The 16,816-nt window shown below is 43.5% G+C and overlaps 1 protein-coding gene across 1 annotated transcript in view; it reads left to right on the top strand.

Annotated features, from left to right (window-relative positions):
- The window catches only part of ANTXR1 (ANTXR cell adhesion molecule 1), a 168,673-nt gene that overhangs the window by 79,588 nt on the left and 72,269 nt on the right, over positions 1 to 16,816 (top strand). Inside the window, exons 11-12 of the mRNA XM_060251262.1 lie at positions 6,874 to 6,943; positions 8,485 to 8,563. Coding sequence (XP_060107245.1) covers positions 6,874 to 6,943; positions 8,485 to 8,563 — 149 coding nt within the window. The remainder of the gene's footprint in view (positions 1 to 6,873; positions 6,944 to 8,484; positions 8,564 to 16,816) is intronic.

The raw sequence follows: 16,816 nt of genomic DNA on the forward strand, positions 1-16,816 counted from the left end.
GTCTGTTATATTTCATCTTTGAAGCTTCTTACAAATTTTCAGAAGTGAACAAAGTATGAAAAAATTGTCCTTTTGATCCAGCAGGAATGGACATTTTCTGTATCACAAAATCTTGTGGCACATAATGTGTAAAGCAGATGCAAAAAATGTCAGAACAAATTTTTTTCTTGTTTTCCTGAAGCCTTGGAAGTGTTTTATGTTTTTTTTTAAAAAAAAAATTGTGGAACTATAAAAATCAATGAACTGAGACAATTCATGTTCTTAGATCATCTTCCACTGCTTGAAAAACATGCTTACTTTGCCATCTCCTGGAACAGTTTCAGCCCTTTTGAATGAGCCAGAGAAGAGATAACGAATGGTTCACAATAGTCCCTGTTACAAGGTCAAGAACTCTGGACAGATTTTTAGGTTTGAGGGCCACATCTGGGTGGTGCCCACTTTTGCGAGCTGTGAGTTGGACACCCATGTGTAAGTCGCCCTTGAGTTCTTTAACAGTTTTTCAGGCACCTCAGCCTATTAGCTGGTTCTGTGGTCTGGTGAGCTGTTGCTGGAAGCCTGGATAGAAAGTGCTGACAGGCTTGTTGTGGTCCAGCTGGGCTATATCCCCCCCCCCCCATCTCCACTCTAGAACTCTAACTTAAACTTGGAGAAGTTCATTGGTGTTGAGGGTGTGTTAGTATAGTTGACAGATGCCCAGAAATAAAATGTCCTGTCCTTTTTAATAGATGTTTTAATGAGTGGAAATGGACAGATACAGCTTTTTGTGGCATGAAGTAAAATAACATCACTTGATCATTGCTTGCAGATCTGATTGAGTTTTAAAGTTGGAAATCCCAGGTATTAAATGGATTCCTAGTCCTTCCCTGCTCCTTCTCTCCAAACGGTTGGAATTATAAGTGGAGGAGCTGGGCTTTTTTTTTTGGGGGGGGGATGCATTTGTCACTAAACAGCTGTTACTAGTGAAGTTGTTCTCCAAGGGACATGCAGAATGCTGTTGAAGTTCAGTGTTCAGCTGCAACCTGCCATACTTGGAATGAAGGCAGAGATGCACTTCCATTGGCTACTCTACTGCATGGGGAATAATACAGATTAGGGTTATTCTAATGGTTGCTGTTCAGTGATCCTTGCAAATTGGTACTGACTTGATTGCCTGTGACTAATAACAATATGGTAGCTCATTTTGATTTGGGAAATTCCTGGAGATTTGTGGACAGTGCTTGTGGTTGGAGTTTGAGGAGGGAAGAGAGCTCAGTGGAGAGGTGTTATCATGAATCTCCCTTCCAAAGCAACCATTCCCTTCCCCCCCAGAAGAACTGAGCTCTGTAATCTCTAGATCAGTTGTAATTCTGGAAGAATGCCAGTCCCACTTGAGTGAGGATTGCCTTCAGGTAACCAGGCAAGGAAGCTTTTACAAAAGTTTGTCCTGTTGAGGACCAGATCTACATGTTTTTTGAGGGGTGGCAAAATTAAAAAATGATGCCCCCTTATGGGCCATTCTATTTGATGGTCCCATAGAATACAATGGACTCCATACCCAATTTGGCACCCCCCCCTCCGTCAGCACCCCCCTCTGCCCCCCCCCCCCCGATCCAGCTCTGGTCCTGTTTTATGCCTCAAGTGATTCCTATATGCAAGGGTGGGCAGGAGAACTAGTTTTAAAAGACCCATTCAAGATTAGTAATTTTTAAAGGCTTCACCACAACACTGTGCCAACTATTTATGATTATTATTCATAAATATACTATGGAAAGAATTCCAGAATAAAGAAATGGAAAAGACTACTGCTAAACCTGTCACCAGACATTATGTCTCACCAAGACTTGTTCTGCCATGAGGCACAGACAGGAGGTACAGTGCTAGAAGCTGGATCTTTATTCCTAAAAACAGAACTGTCTGGACAGAACTTTTTATCCAGTCCTCAACACCATTTATTGCAAGATTCTCTAGATTCCAATATGATCACATTGAGTAACACAAACAATGGATCTGACGAAGGGTCATGTAGGACTCACTCAAGAGGAAATGGAAAGCAGATTTTTGGGATTAAGACTGCTGTTCTGGATTGTTTACCAAAAATCAAAGCGATTCCTGAGATTAAAAAGATATTATTATTCTGCCAACTCAGCCCAAGAAGGTACTCCAGTTTGTTTTTCTGCTGCAATGAGATTTTGCTTAGTACAATGAGGAGGCTTGGAGGGGGGAGGTTCCAAAATGGAGGTGTGGACTGAAGCATTTTTTGTGTTTCAGAAGGCTGGCCTTGAAGGATCTCAGATGGATGCTGAAGATCCTGCACAGTGTCTGGGAGTTTATTTTAAAAAGCAACTTCTCTCTCTCTCTCCCCCACACACACTGAAACATATACAGACAGTAGCAAATCTCTCTGGTTTCTTAATGATGGGTATGTCCTCTGTCCATGTTCAGAGGGACATTCTTCATACATCCCCTATAGCCTGGCATTGAAAAGTGGGATCAAGGTTCAGCATTGGGCCTATTCAGCTCTATGGGGAAAGATCAAGTTCCAGAACTGAATGAATGCCATATATGATAGTTATTTCTATCTTATTTGTGTTGCTCACACAAGTCTGTATAACCACATAGCTAAGGGCACTCTTGTGGGAATTGAATTACAAGGGACTTATTCACAAGTAGACCTGCTCAGGATTGCACCCTATGTTACCCAAAGATGTCTCCCATAGATCTCAACACCCCTGAGGATCTCAACACATGGGAATCACATTCCCTAATGAATGACTGAAAGCTCAGTCCTGAGTCTGAACAAACTGAAACTCAGTTCAGACAAGGTGGAGTTGCCAATGGTTGATGAATCTGTGGTAGATGGGAGTCTCACTGCCTTTTAAGGAAAGTTTGTAGCTTCAAAGTGCTTCACTGCAGAGTACTACCTTTGGATAGACAGGCAATTACAGTGACCAGAAGTGTGTGCTTTTCATCTTCAGCAGGTACACAAGTCTTTCTAGTAATGTGCTTGTGCTGTGGAACTTTGCCCTAGGGAAATCCATCAGGCTTCCACAGTTGTTACTTTTAGAAGTTTTAAAAGTTTTGTTCTGTCAGGACTTTGAGACTTCTTAAAGTTTACTATGACAGCTATTTTTTTAAATTGTGTAGTATTTTTTTGAATTATGAATTTGGAAATTGTAATTGTGGTTTTGTGATATTTGTGTTTAATTATTATAAGTGACTTTAGAGACCTTTTGGCAGAGGGGCAGAGAAGCAGTCTAGAAGTTCAAATATAAAATAATAATCCGGTGCCTGCAGTGATCTGGAGCCACCCTTCTGCAACATGAGCAACTTGAGCCTGCTCTAAAACCCCAGAATACGTCAAGAGAAGGGATGCTTTCGTTCCCTTCCATGGCAAGCCTCCCTGCTGAATGAAATGAGTAATCTGAAATAGAGACTCCCAGATGTAGCTAAAGAAAAAGCTTCAGCTTGTAGGACAAGAGTTTGTCCCAGGGAGAGAAGAAAATTCCCCTCTGTGATAAGTAGGGTGTTGTTTGGCGCAAGTTAAGGAGAGGCATGATGCTGATCCATTTTACACTGATCAGGGATAGAACTGGGAAAAAACTGAGCCGAGGGAATTCTTGCGGCGATGGCTGTCTGGCCAATTTAAGGCAGTGCATGCAGTTTCAGAAGCCTGCATGGTTTTTGCAAGACATCCAAGCCAAAGTGGTCAAACTAAGTCCCACCAGCCATATTGAGGTTTGTACACCTCTAATTACAGTGCAGCTTGGAGGTTTATGGTCAGGTTTATGGTTATGAGAGCCAGTTTGGTGTAGTGGTTAAGTGTGCGGACTCTTATCTGGGAGAACTGGGTTTGATTCCCCACTCCTCCACTTGCAGCTGTTGGAATGGCCTTGGGTCAGCCATAGCTCTGGCAGAGTTGTCCTTGAAAGGGCAGCTCAGCCCCACCCACCTCACAGGGTGTCTGTCGTGGGGGAAGGAGATAAAGGAGATTGTGAGCCGCTCTGAGTCTCTGATTCAGAGAGAAGGGCGGGGTATAAATCTGCAATTCTTCTTCATGGTGCTCAGTAGGCTGCAGCTCTGACAGAACATGGATGTTGGGAAGGAGAAATGACTGCATCAGCCAGCATGGTGGAGGCTGCAGAGGGTTGCACGGACCAGGGAAGACAGAGTTCAGATCCCTTCTCTTTATTTCTGATCTTATAGGAAATAGATGCAGTGATCATACAAAGATCACCAAACGAATAATAATGTACCATTATTTCCATAATAAATCTTAAATCTTCACATGACCTTCTACATACATGGTATACTGTTATGATATCTAGACTTACATTCAGTGTGAACTGGGAAAGTAAATCTGTAATGAAGTTTGTGTGATTGTAATCAAGACTTCTTTTGAGCAGGAACGCCCAGGAATGTAGTTCCAGCTGGATTGGCATCAGGGGATGTGACCTAATATGCAAATGAGTCCCTGCTGGGCTTTTTCTACAAAACCCTGTGTGAAACAATGGTGATGTCAGGGGGTGTGGTCTGATATGCAAATGAGTTCCTGTTGGGCTTTTTTCTATACAAAAAAGAGTCCTGATTGTAATTGAGTTTTAGAGACCAACTAGATGGGGGAGGGATATTTCTGAGAAAGGGAGCTTTGACTCTCAGAAGTGTATACCCTGAAAACCATGTTGGTTTCTAACATAAGAACATAAGAGAAGCCATGTTAGATCAGGCCACTGGCCCATCCAGCCCAACACTCTGTGTCACATAGTGGCCAAAAACCCCCACAAAAAACCAAGTGCCATCAAGAGGTTCACAAGTGGAGCTAGAAGTTCTACAATACTAGAATCTTGCAATAAATGGGTATAAAACTCATTACCTGTCCTCAGGAAACCATGGGAACTCTGGAGGAGGAGTTGAACTAGGATCTGGGAGATGCGAGGTTGACTCCCCATTCTGCCATAAACATTTACTGGGTGTCCTTCAACCAGTCACTCTCTGAGCCTAATCTATCTCCTGAGTGTCTTGTAGGCCGTTTTCCCACTTACCTTACCCCGGAGCGACGTCCCTCTTCACCGCGCTGCGTCTGCGCGGATTTCGCACAAACTGCTGCACAGCACCAGGAAGAGCTGGTGCAGAATGCAGACTGTTGCTGGGGCTCCCTAAATGGGAGCACATACAGCGTGGACTGCGCGAGCTGCACTGGCTGCCAGTTATATACCGGGTTCGTTACAAAGTGCTGGTCATTACCTTTAAAGCCCTGTATGGTTGAGGACCTGTCTACCTTAGGGACCGTCTTTCCCCATATGAACCCCAGAGAGCACTGAGGCCAGCTGGAAAAAACTTGTTGACCATCCCTGGACCAAGAGAGGTGAAGCTGCAATGTACCCGCAATCGGGCCTTCTCCTCTGTAGCCCCGAACATATGGAACTAACTTCTAGAGGAAATGCGGGCCCTGCGGGACCTTGAACAGTTCCGCAGGGCCTGCAAGACCTTCCTCTTCCGACTGGCTTTCGCTGACGAAGAAAGTAATTGCTAATGATTACCGCCATCATAAAAGAATAAATAGCATTAGCACTTTTATCACTTTATTAATTAATTAATTTTAAACTTATCAGAATTTTAATGTTAAATGTAACTTTGTTTTTTGTATAACTGAATGATGTTGTTAGCCGCCCTAAGCCTGCTCCGGCGGGGAGGGCGGGATATAAATAAAATTATCTATCTATCTGTCTGTCTGTCTGTCTGTCTGTCTGTGTCTTTTATAAAGTTTATATCTCTGCTACCTAATCTTAAATAGGTACACACATGGCCCAGCCTGACATGGCCCGGCCTGTCAAGGTCTCATTTATGTCAGACATGGCCCTCATAACAAATAAGTTCAACAGCCCTGGGCTAAGGATTTCTAACAGAGGGGGGAGGTACTCTAATCAAGTTCCACCAAACACTCCAGGATTCCCTGGAGCAAATAAAAGAGATAACAGGGACAAAAGTTTGTATTGTGGATATGTTTTGTTCATCTGAACAAGAGACATTGAGAGAAGCTCTTATTCTGAATCTAGCAGTTGTGAAACTGGAGGAATCAGGGAGAACACATTCCTTCATGTTTCTCATGCTGCAATGAATTCTATTCTGAATTGATGTTGAGCCTAACATCTTGGCAAAATAATCTCTTAGCTTTTGGCCTCATTTTGCTGCCTTTTCTCCTAATACATTAGGAATTCCAAAAGATATCTTTGGAAACAATGGTTGTTTCAAGAAGTCAGGAGCACCTATGGTTTCACCATGGCTCCTCTACCTTAGCACCACTTGAAGTGCTATGGGAGTTGCTCAGGAGGCAGCTGTACCCTGGCAGAGGCCTCTTTCTTCCCCTTCCCTCTTACCTGAGTTCATGGAGATACTGGAGGTAGAATGTGGGGCCTTATGTGTCTATGGAGAATTTCTCCCCTTAAATAGTAATTGCCAGGGCTTTTTTTGAGCAGGAACGCAGTTCCAGCTGGCTTGGTGTCAGGGGGTGTGGCCTAATATGTAAATATTCCTGCTGGGCTTTCGATAGAAAAAGCCCCGCGTGAAACATTGATGTTAGGGGTGTGGCCTAATACGCAAATGAGTTCCTGCTGGGGGGGGGGTTCTACCCAAAAAGCCCTGGTAATTGTAGCTATTGGCATTTGCAGTTTCAGTGGGTTTTACCCCTTTCACTGAAGACTTTTTAGGACTCTGTTCTGAAAAAGATGGCATAGACATTGGCCTTTTAATGCATGGGATAATTTTAGCATCTCCCTAGTTAGATTTAAAGCCATCTTGAGAGGCACCAAATATTGGAATGCCAATGCAATACTTTGCCATTGTTTCCTGCAACAGTATGTTACCACTTCAAACTATCCTCTCTTTTTCTCTTTCTAGATGAGAAACCGTTTGCAGTAGAGGACACCTACTTACTCTGCCCTGCACCTGTACTGCGAGAAGCTGGCATGTAGGTTTGTTTAACAGAACAACTCTTCCCATTTTCATTACATATAATTTTGCTCTGTTGTTTGTCTTTGCACATGTCCTTTCACTGAGATTTGGGGTGGATATTTTTTTTTAATTGGGGGTCAGTTGCCAGCAGGCTGAGAGGAAAATATTGGCTGCTAACAGGCGAGCAGTTTGGGACACATGGGAGGCATCTCAAAATGGGCCAGCTCAGAAAGAAGCATCCTAAATCGTCCACATGCTCCCCCGCAAGCCATTCCCATCCCATCCATGGGGCGACTTGGCGGGATTGGACAGCTGTTGTGCACCATCCCCTGTAGCTTGGTTCAGGCTTCTTTTTTTCCATTCATTTTTTGGTTATGTGCATGTGCACTCATGCATCCATGCACCTATGCACTTGAATTCAATATTTTTTTTTAACAAAAAAGGTCAGAAGCTGCTTGGGGTGGTTTGGTGGGTTCACACTGCCAAGGCGCCCCACTTGCGCGTTTGCACTTCCAGATGCTAGTGAGGCAACTTGTGTGCGGCTCAGAAATTTGGTAGCTTTTGAAAGTGGTGGCTTTGAAAGTGGTAACTTTTTGAGCTACTCTGAGGATTCCATAGGACGGGTTGAGTACGGGATGGGGGTGGGCGATAGATGTGCTCATTTGGACAGGTTTTCTAGTCAATTTCTGAGGCATCTCTGAGTTACCTCAAACTGCCCGTCTGTTAGCAGCCATTGTGTCGCTTTAATAGAGACTTACTATGTCAAAATGGGCAGTTAAAGGCTTTCATGGTTTGGAATTAAATGGTATAAAAGGCATTAAGCCTCTATTAAAGCAACAGGGCACTTTTTCTCCAGACTGGTGGCAACCATGCTTGATGGTCTTATACTTTTAAAAAACCTTTGGATGGGAGTAGAGAGGAGTTCCTTTGGAGCTACTGTTGCTGTTACCTTGTGGGAGTGGGGAAATGTCCTGTTCCTTTAATAGAGGTTTAATGGCATGTTATTACCCAGTGATGTTACTCATCTCCAAGCCATGAAAAGCTTTAACTGGTCATTTCCTCACATAAAGCCTTTAGTAAAAGGACAGCACATTTTTCTCCAGCCCATTGGGAATCCTGTATGCAGCTTCAATTGTAGTTCACACCATTTCCTTGTGAGAAGAGGGGTTTGGGAATCCTATGGTATTTTTAAAATATTTGTTTATATACAAATACATTGATCACGGGAAAGCAAACCAACATCCAGACAGACACCATCAGTTCTCTAGAAGCAAAAGCATGCCCTTGAAAATTCTTCTCCTCCTCTCTGCTATCCAGAAGGACATTTGTTTCTTCATAAGCTGAAATGAACCTCCTGAACCATTTGTTTAGCCACCCCAACAAATAGTGTGTGTCTAGGAGTTAACAGTCTCAAGCCATCCTAGGCCTTTAATTGAGCTATACAAAAGCACAGAAAGAGAATGTTTGTCACAATGCAATAGCATGGGTATTATAAAAGGAGGCTGTGGGTCTAGCCCTGTTTTGGGAAGTGACTTTTAACACCTTCCATCTTTTCAGGCAAGCTGCTCTTCAGGTCAGCATGAATGATGGCCTCAGTTTCATCTCAAGCTCTGTCATCATCTCCAGCACACACTGTGTAAGTTATTTGTTTAAATGTCTACCTCTCCCTTTAACCATGCCCAAATCATGAGCATTCAGGCATCTGCTGTAAAGTTCCACATTTCTTTCCCCATGTGCATAACTGAGAGGCCCCCTATGGTAGGTTTTCAAGGTCTGGCTTTATTTTCTGACTGTGTTTCCACAAAGGATAAGCAGGACATCTGTGTTGTTAGGCACTGGGTACTGTTTTGGGACATACTGACCCTGTACAAAAGAAATGGGATCTATTTGAACTGAAAGGCTGCTGGAACTTATAGTGAAAAAGGTTGCAGATCAGCTTTTAAATGAACTGCTGGGGGAAAGCCAACAATAGTTGGAGAGCATCTGGATCAAGGTAACACGTCTCTAATGGTTTGGATAATTTAGATGAGGACAGGTATGAATTTAGCAGTGAGAGGGTGCCAGGAAATAACAGCTGTTTAAGGAAACCAAATGGCTGTCAGGGGAAATGTGCATGCACTTGGAGAAGGAGACAAAGTATAGCTATACAGAATAAAATGCCTGGGACTTCCTGGACAGTGACATGGAATAGGGACCTTATAAAATTTGCAAGGAGTCACTAAGCATCCCTCAACAAACACTCATTTTTTATACCGTTCAATCTAATCATAATAGTGGCATTGCTGCCAATTTATATAGTAATTTTAGTTCACAAAGTGAACTGAAGGTTGCTCTGGGGAATGCCATTGGGCCCCTCTGGTAGCCAACTGGAGGGGCCCACCTCTGCTGGGGCAACTTGGTGATTTCCCAGCTTGGGCAGGGTTACAGTCAGTGTGAGCTAGCTCACAGTTTTTTTAGCCTCTGGCTCACACATTTTTGTCTTACCTCAGGTACAATGGTCCCAGAGCAAACTAATTTATGCAGCAGCTCACAACTTTTAATGCCAATATCTCATGAAGTAGAATTTTTGCTCACAAGACTACGCAGCTTAGAGGGAGCATTGGTTACAGCCGCGGCCATTTTGGGTCTTCCAGAGGAGACTTACCTCAGGAAGGGTGGATGGAATGGGAAATGTAAGAGATGTCCTGTCCTAGGCCCTCTAATGCTTCACTTATGCCCTAGACCAGGGGTAGGGAACAGTGGCTCTCCAGATGTTTTTTTGCCTACAACTCCCATCAGCCTCAGCTATTGGCCATACTGGCTGGGGTTGATGGGAGTTGTAGGCAAAAAACATCTGGAGAGCCACTGTTCCCTACCCCTGCCCTAGACTGACCTAGTTTCTGACCAATAAAGTAACATTTCTGGCCAGTCCTGGATGTCTGGCAGGCCGATGTGGTTAAGCAGTAACCAAGCAAAACTTCCCTTAAAATCAGTGGGTGTTTCACCCAAGAGAGAGCAGCCAGATTCATCTTTTTTTTCCCCTCCAGAAGAATTTTCAAAAAATTTGGCAGGCCTCAAATATTGTCCCTTTCCAAATCTGTCCAGCATGTTGTTATGTGGATTATAGAAAGAGGCCAACTTCTGTAATAGCCTGGTAGCCAGAGCATGGAGCTGCAGCCCCCAAAAGTTAATGCCCAGGAATTAGAGGGGAATGTACGTGTCGTCATTCAGTTCTAATAACACTTTCAGCAAAATTGTCCTGAAGTCACCAGCATCCTTGGGATGATTAATGCATGGGTTTTATTTCCAGAGCTGTCAGACATCACTTTCTGCTGGGCTTTGCAAAAGCAAGATTTTTTTAAAAAAAATTCTTCCCTCAAAGTATTTAATATTTCAGCTTAACTCACTGGTAACTGGGTGATGAAGGTCTTATTCACACATTACTTTCTGAAGAGAAAGCTCAATCAGGGGGTCTCTCATCCTCCTCCCTCTGGCCATGTGATCCCTGGAGAAAAAGCAAGTATTGAACTGGCTATTTATTTATTTAACTTGTATGTTGCCACACCCCACAAATGGAGTCAGGACAGCTCACAACCACTGTTTCCTCTAAGCTGAGTTAGCATGAGCTAGCTTACAGATATTTTGCCTCCAGCGCACACATTTTTGTCTTAGCTCAAGAAAAATGGCCCCAGAGCAAACTAATTTATGCAGTACCTCACAACTTTAATGCCAGTAGCTCACAAAGTAGAATTTTTGCTCACAAGACTCTGCAGCTTAGAGGGAACATTGCAAAATACAATAAAACCAATGATGTAAAAACAGTGGAGCAATTTAAATAATTAAAACAAGAGGTCATGTTTATTTGAATGCCGTGTCTCCCTGGCCAGGAACTGAACAGCTCCCATGTGATGGTGCGTCTTGCAGTGAATGGACCAGAAGTACATCCCTAATGCTGACAGTTGATCCTGCAGACACTCAAGCGTGGCTCTGTCTTGGCTGCCTATTTTCCAGGGACTGCAGTCAGATCCACTATGGAAAGTCCCCCCTTCTTCTGAGGACAGATGGGGCAGTCAAATAGATGCTTTTTTAACCCTAGGGATATTTGTTGCTTTCTTCCCATGAGGTGGAGCAAAGGGAATGGTATGGGTATGCCCAAGACTGATACCATGCTGAGATTTCTCTTTGGAAAGAAATGAGCAGCCGCATCCTGTTCACTTCAGTGGGGCTTTCTCTTAGCTGAAAACCTGAAAGGATGGTATACACGTATGCATGTGTGGACATGATTTTGCACATGTACAAAACAGAGGCCTGTGGTGGTTGCATAGTGAGATATTTTGATTCTTTGGCATTCTTCAAAGCCACAGTCCTTAAATGATTAACTCAAGCATTAGTATGATCTGGAATAGTGGGATCTGGAATAGTGAAGCTGTAGGCCTACATTTAGCAGCTGTAATAGTCTAGACCAGGGATGGCCAAACTTGCTTAATGTAAGAGCCACATGGAATAAATATCAGATTTCTGGGTGCCACAAGACACAAACGTCAGATACTTGAGAGCAGGAAGGAAGGAAAAGGCGAATAGATGGGGAGGGGTGGAAAGAAAGCAACTTTAACTTCATATGCATTCTCCAAGCTGCTGAATGGCTTGGCTTGGAGAAGTTATTTAAAGAGAGAAATGCCTTATCCAAGTCAGCCAACGGGGCAGTGGAGGCTTAGAGAGCCACACATTGTGTGTGAAAGAGCCACATGTGGCTCCCAAGCCACAGTTTGGCCACCCTTGGCCTAGACCAACCAGGTTTCATCAGAGCCTGGAATTTACGTATAGTTTGCCACAGTTAGTACATGGATGGGAGACCATCAAGGAAAACTGGGGTTGCTATGACAAAGGAAGACAATCGCAAACCATCTCTGAATGCCTCCTCCCTTGAAAACTCTAGGGGGTTGCCATGTTGGCTGTAACTTGATGGCAAAAAAAAAATCTACATCACACATGATGTGATGTACATCACACATCACAATACATCACACATGGTGTATTGTTCCTGGGGGCAATTGCATGATCGAATGTTCTGTGCAAAACAATTCCTTGCATATAGAAAATTAGTTTATCAGAGATAAGATTTCTAGTCTAGCTTTCTCCCTGTATGGTAATTTTATATTTGCAGGGATTTTTAAAAAATTGAATACTCAGTCATGGGATCTACAGGAACTGTTGTACCACCTTGGCTGCTGTTTGTGTGAACTAGCCCTAGATATCTCAGCAAGGAGGCTGTATGGTGAATTCAGTCTGGATTAGGCCTTGGCTTGCTACAGCATACATTCAAAAATGAGATTTCCAGTGACCTGCTTCCTGCCAGTCCAACTTAAATTTACTCGCTAGTGGAATCCAGTTGGCCTTCAGCTGCCATAGTTTTCTGACTTGTCCCTCTCTTTTTGAGGAGATTTACTAATCAACTGTATGTTTTGTTCAGCTGTGCCTCTCTCTGCTAAGTCCTTTTGACTTAACTTGTCAGCCAAGTATCATCTCATAAGCATCAAGAGAAACTTACTGACGACAATAAGAGATTAACATATTCCTTTTATTATGCTATGGCAGTCTTAAAAATGGAAATCACTGCCTCCTTTCATTTTAAAAGCAGAACTGGCTGAGCAATGAAAGCTGCGCTCCCAGATGTCAAGAGTGCAAAGTATGTACAAAATCATAAAATATCAAGAGTTTTGAGTCCCGATGAGCTGGCATGATCCATGTAGATGAATGCAATTGAATACTGGTTATGTCCCAGACTGTATTTGTTTTAGTCTAGTAAGTTACTAACACTCTGGGAGAAATTTCAAAGCTGATTAAACTGCCTTATAAGCTCCCAAGGTATAGTATTGTTAATCTCAGCTCAAGGTCTGTGTAACTGAAAGAGAAAACAGATGTAGGGTTTCTTGAGCAGTCACAGCAGAGTGCTTTACCTGCGTAACTTTTCATACAAACATGTCTTTTGGCAAGTAGAATGCTGGACTGGTCACCACTGATGAGGCCCTTAGGAAAAAAACTACATGTTACATTGGGGTTCTGGGATTTGGTCTCTTTTTTAAATTTCAAAAGCTGCTGTGAGTGGGATTTGGATTTGGGCTGTGCAATGGGTGAGGTGAGGGTTAGCCCTTTCCTTCACATCAGTTCTTTGGTAGAAATTCCCCTTTCTCAAACCCCTATACTATACCATGACAATGATCTGAAACTGGGTCTTTTTGGCCTGCCCTCCTTTTAACATCCAGCCTGATGAAGAGTTCTGGAGCTTTCATATCATTTGTGTCATTTTCGTTGGTCTTCATAAAAAGTATCACACAGCATTTGTTTTGAGGGTTTGTTTGTTTGCTCAGTATGGCTTCCTGGAACCACAGTTGATTGTTCCTCTGTTCTTTTCTTCCAAGCATAGTCGCAGTTCAGGAAGGCTGGTTTCTCTTGAGGAAACTGCACAATGGGAAAGGGATAAACCCACCTGCATGCTATACTCTGATGCAACCCCACCCCTCAACGATTGCTGCAGGAGATACATTTGCAGATTGCCAATGCCAATGTGTCCTCAGGCTTGTTGTTCAGCTGGATCTAGATTTGATAGTACTTAGAATTTCTCTCTGATTAGTTTTTTTTCCTTGACAAGCCAATTTTCATCTTTTTCTTCTTCTTCAAAATATTATGACGGATCTCACACTTCAAGTAAAAAAAGTGTAAGTAATGACTTTAGTTGTAGCTCTTCCAACTCCTATAAACTATAGCATATTTCCAGACTCCTGGTGATTATGATTGGGTCTTCTTCTTCTTCGAAGAATTATACACCATGTGAATCAAGTTAACTATGCAAAGAAAGTGAATTTGCATATATTTCCATTTTTGTTTTAGAATTTTCAAAAGGTAGTATGCTTTTGTGCATCATTTTTGTTTTCTTTCTTTTTTTGTCCATTGTAGAATTTAATTTGTTTTATTTTGCCACTGCCCTGACCTGGATTGCCCAGGCTAGCCTGATCTCATCAGATCTTGGACGCTAAGCAGGGTTGGCCCTGGCCAATATTTGGATGCGAGACCTCAAGGAATTCCAGGTTTGTTGATGTGGAGGCAGGCAATGGCAAGCCTGAACATCTTTTGCCCTGAACCGCATGGGGGTCACCGTAAGTCACTGTTACTTTACGGCACTTTCCGTGTCCACCATTTTGACAAATGAAAAGAAAGTTTGTGACTTGATTCTTGAACTTCTTTCTTGTAAGTAGTAATCAGAGAACTGAAATTCTGCATATTAAGTAGTATCTGCTTAACTCTTTCACTTCCTGTCATTATTCATCTCATAATAATCTCCCAGCTGATTTTTCAGAGTGTAGTGCAGTAAAATTCCTGTATTTTGAGCTAAAAATGTCTGGTGAGGGTAGGGTATGTTATACCCTTCTCTGCAAGTGCCCTTCTGTTTCTCAGATGCTGCCTGCCCAGCTGCTTTAAGTTTTTAAAAAAGCTGGAAGAGAAAAGAATCTCAGGTAATGTAAAGTTTGATTTTAAGAGCAGGTTGTACATGGCCTTGTGTAGGAGATAGTCTCTCGGCTTGACTTCGCGAACGGAGATTTAAGAAGGGTGCAGTAGTCCACGTCTGCTGCAGGCTTGCTGGTGGCTGACAAGACCAATGCGGGACAGGCAGATCCGGCCACAGTGGCTGCAGGGAAAAGTCTGATTTGGTGTTGGTGCTATAGCAGTGCGATTCTTCCTCAATCTCCTTTTGTCCTCAAGACCAGCTATGCGTGCGCTCTCAAAGGAAGAGACAGCCTGGTGGATGGTGTGCCTCCATGCTTTGCAATCTGAGGCTAGGTCAGACCACTGGTGATGGTTGATGCGATAGGTGCCAAGGGATTTCTTCAAGGAGTCCTTGTACCTCTTCTTTGGTGCCCCTCTATTTCGATGGCCGGTGGAAAGTTCGCCATACAGAGCAATCTTGGGAAGGCGGTGGTTTTCCATTCTAGAAATATGCCCTGCCCAGCGCAGCTGCATCTTCAACAGCAGTGCCTCGATGCTTGTAACCTCCACCCTCTTGAGGACTTCAGTGTTGGTCACAAAGTCACTCCATTGGATGTTGAGGATGGTGCGAAGGCAGCGCTGATGAAAGCGCTCAAGGAGTCGCAGGTGATGACGGTATAAAACCCACGATTCAGAGCCGTAGATGAGGGTTTTCATCACAACCGCTTTGTAAACATTGATCTTTGTGCCTTTTTTCAGATGCTTGTTGCTCCACACTCTTTTGTGCAGGAGATAGTACTGAGTAGCCCACCTGAGCATGACTCTTAAGTATTTCATCTGTGTGTGTGCATAGCAGTGTTCTTCTCTGGGGGCTGGCATTTGAAAGAGGAGGATAAATTGACTGTCCTTTCTTTGAACTACATGCATTAACAATTTCAGATCTTCTCCCATGGAGCTTTATAGACTCAACACAACTGGAACATGTTTTCCAAAGGGCTTTTAAACTTATTGAAACATGGAAACTGGGTTGGGCTTTTCTAAAGCCTGAACCATGCCCTAGAGCTTGTGTAATTCCACTTTGGGTGCCATTAAATCATGGCCTTTCCCTAAAAAAAAATCTGTCTTCTGCCTGCATCATTGAGGATGAAACTGGCTTTTCTCTCTTAAAAACCTTCATTGGGTCAGCAAACTTTATTCTAGCAATTTTCAAGTAAGTAATCAGGGCTTGCCAGTGGATTTACATACATTAAAGGTAGGCCTCTAGACTTCCATGCATTGCCTTTGGGGCAAAGGAGCCAACTGGCTAAGTTGCCCTATAGACCAATGTGACCTTTTAAAGTACCTTTCTCACAATTAGTATGTGCATGTTGAAAGCAGAAAGGCCATTCTAAATGTCTTTGCATCAGGTTTCTGAATTAATTGATGGCTGTGCCTAAATGCTAGTTTCCTGTTGTGTTCCAGCTTTCCTGCATTTTACAGCGCATGTGTGATTTGATCTCATATTCAAGTGTGCCTTTCTGTCTCATAAAGCCATGGTGACTGCCTAGTGACTCAGTCACACCCAATGTGCAGTGCAGTTCCCTCCAGCTAACATAGCTTGAAAGTGGCACAGGATTTTTTTGTATCATTTGCCTCCCCGCTCAAAAGAAAAGAGCCCTTTAGAGTTATATGAGCCTTCCTTTCCTTTCTTACTGGAACATTTGTCTGTCAGCTTCTTTAGCATTGGAACCAGAACCTCATCAGCTAAGATGATTGGGCCAGGGGAAGAATGCAGTCATGGTCAAGAAGGTCTCTGGCTTTTGATCAGCTTGGCTGGAGAGCACTCCTGGCTCTAGGGTTTGGAGGAAGAGGAGGAGATTAGATTTATACCCCACCCTTCACTACCTGAAGGAGTCTCAGAGCAGTTTACAATCTCCTTTCCCTTCCCCTCCCCACAACAGACACCCTGTGAGGTAATGGGGCTGAGAGAGCTCTGACAGAAACTGCTCTTTAGTAGAACAGCTCTGAGAGAACTTATGGCTGACCCAAGGTCACATAAGCAGGTACACGTAAAGGAGTGGGGAATCAAACCCGATTCTCCCAGATAAGAGTCTGTGCACTTAACCACTACTCCAAAATGGCTCTCTCCCCCAGTACCTCGCCTGCTGGCAGGCAAGTGAGAGTGCAGGCGATGGCGGCTTTGCTCCTCCTCCTTGCTGTCACTGTCACTCACATGCTGCACTCTGAGAACTAGGGGGTTCACGCTTTGAGCCCCCTGCTGAAGTGTGGTGCCTACTGGTGCCAATCCCTGATGGCTACCACCACCACCCTGGTAAAGATGCTGTCTGTTGCTCTGATTGCACACATATGAAGGAGTTGAGAAAACCCTTCAGAACAAACACTGTTTTCAGCAAGTGCCTAGAAGATACTGCTCACCAGTAAGCCAAAC

The sequence above is a fragment of the Heteronotia binoei genome, chromosome 12 (assembly GCF_032191835.1).
Source record: "Heteronotia binoei isolate CCM8104 ecotype False Entrance Well chromosome 12, APGP_CSIRO_Hbin_v1, whole genome shotgun sequence".
Lineage (NCBI taxonomy): Eukaryota > Metazoa > Chordata > Lepidosauria > Squamata > Gekkonidae > Heteronotia > Heteronotia binoei.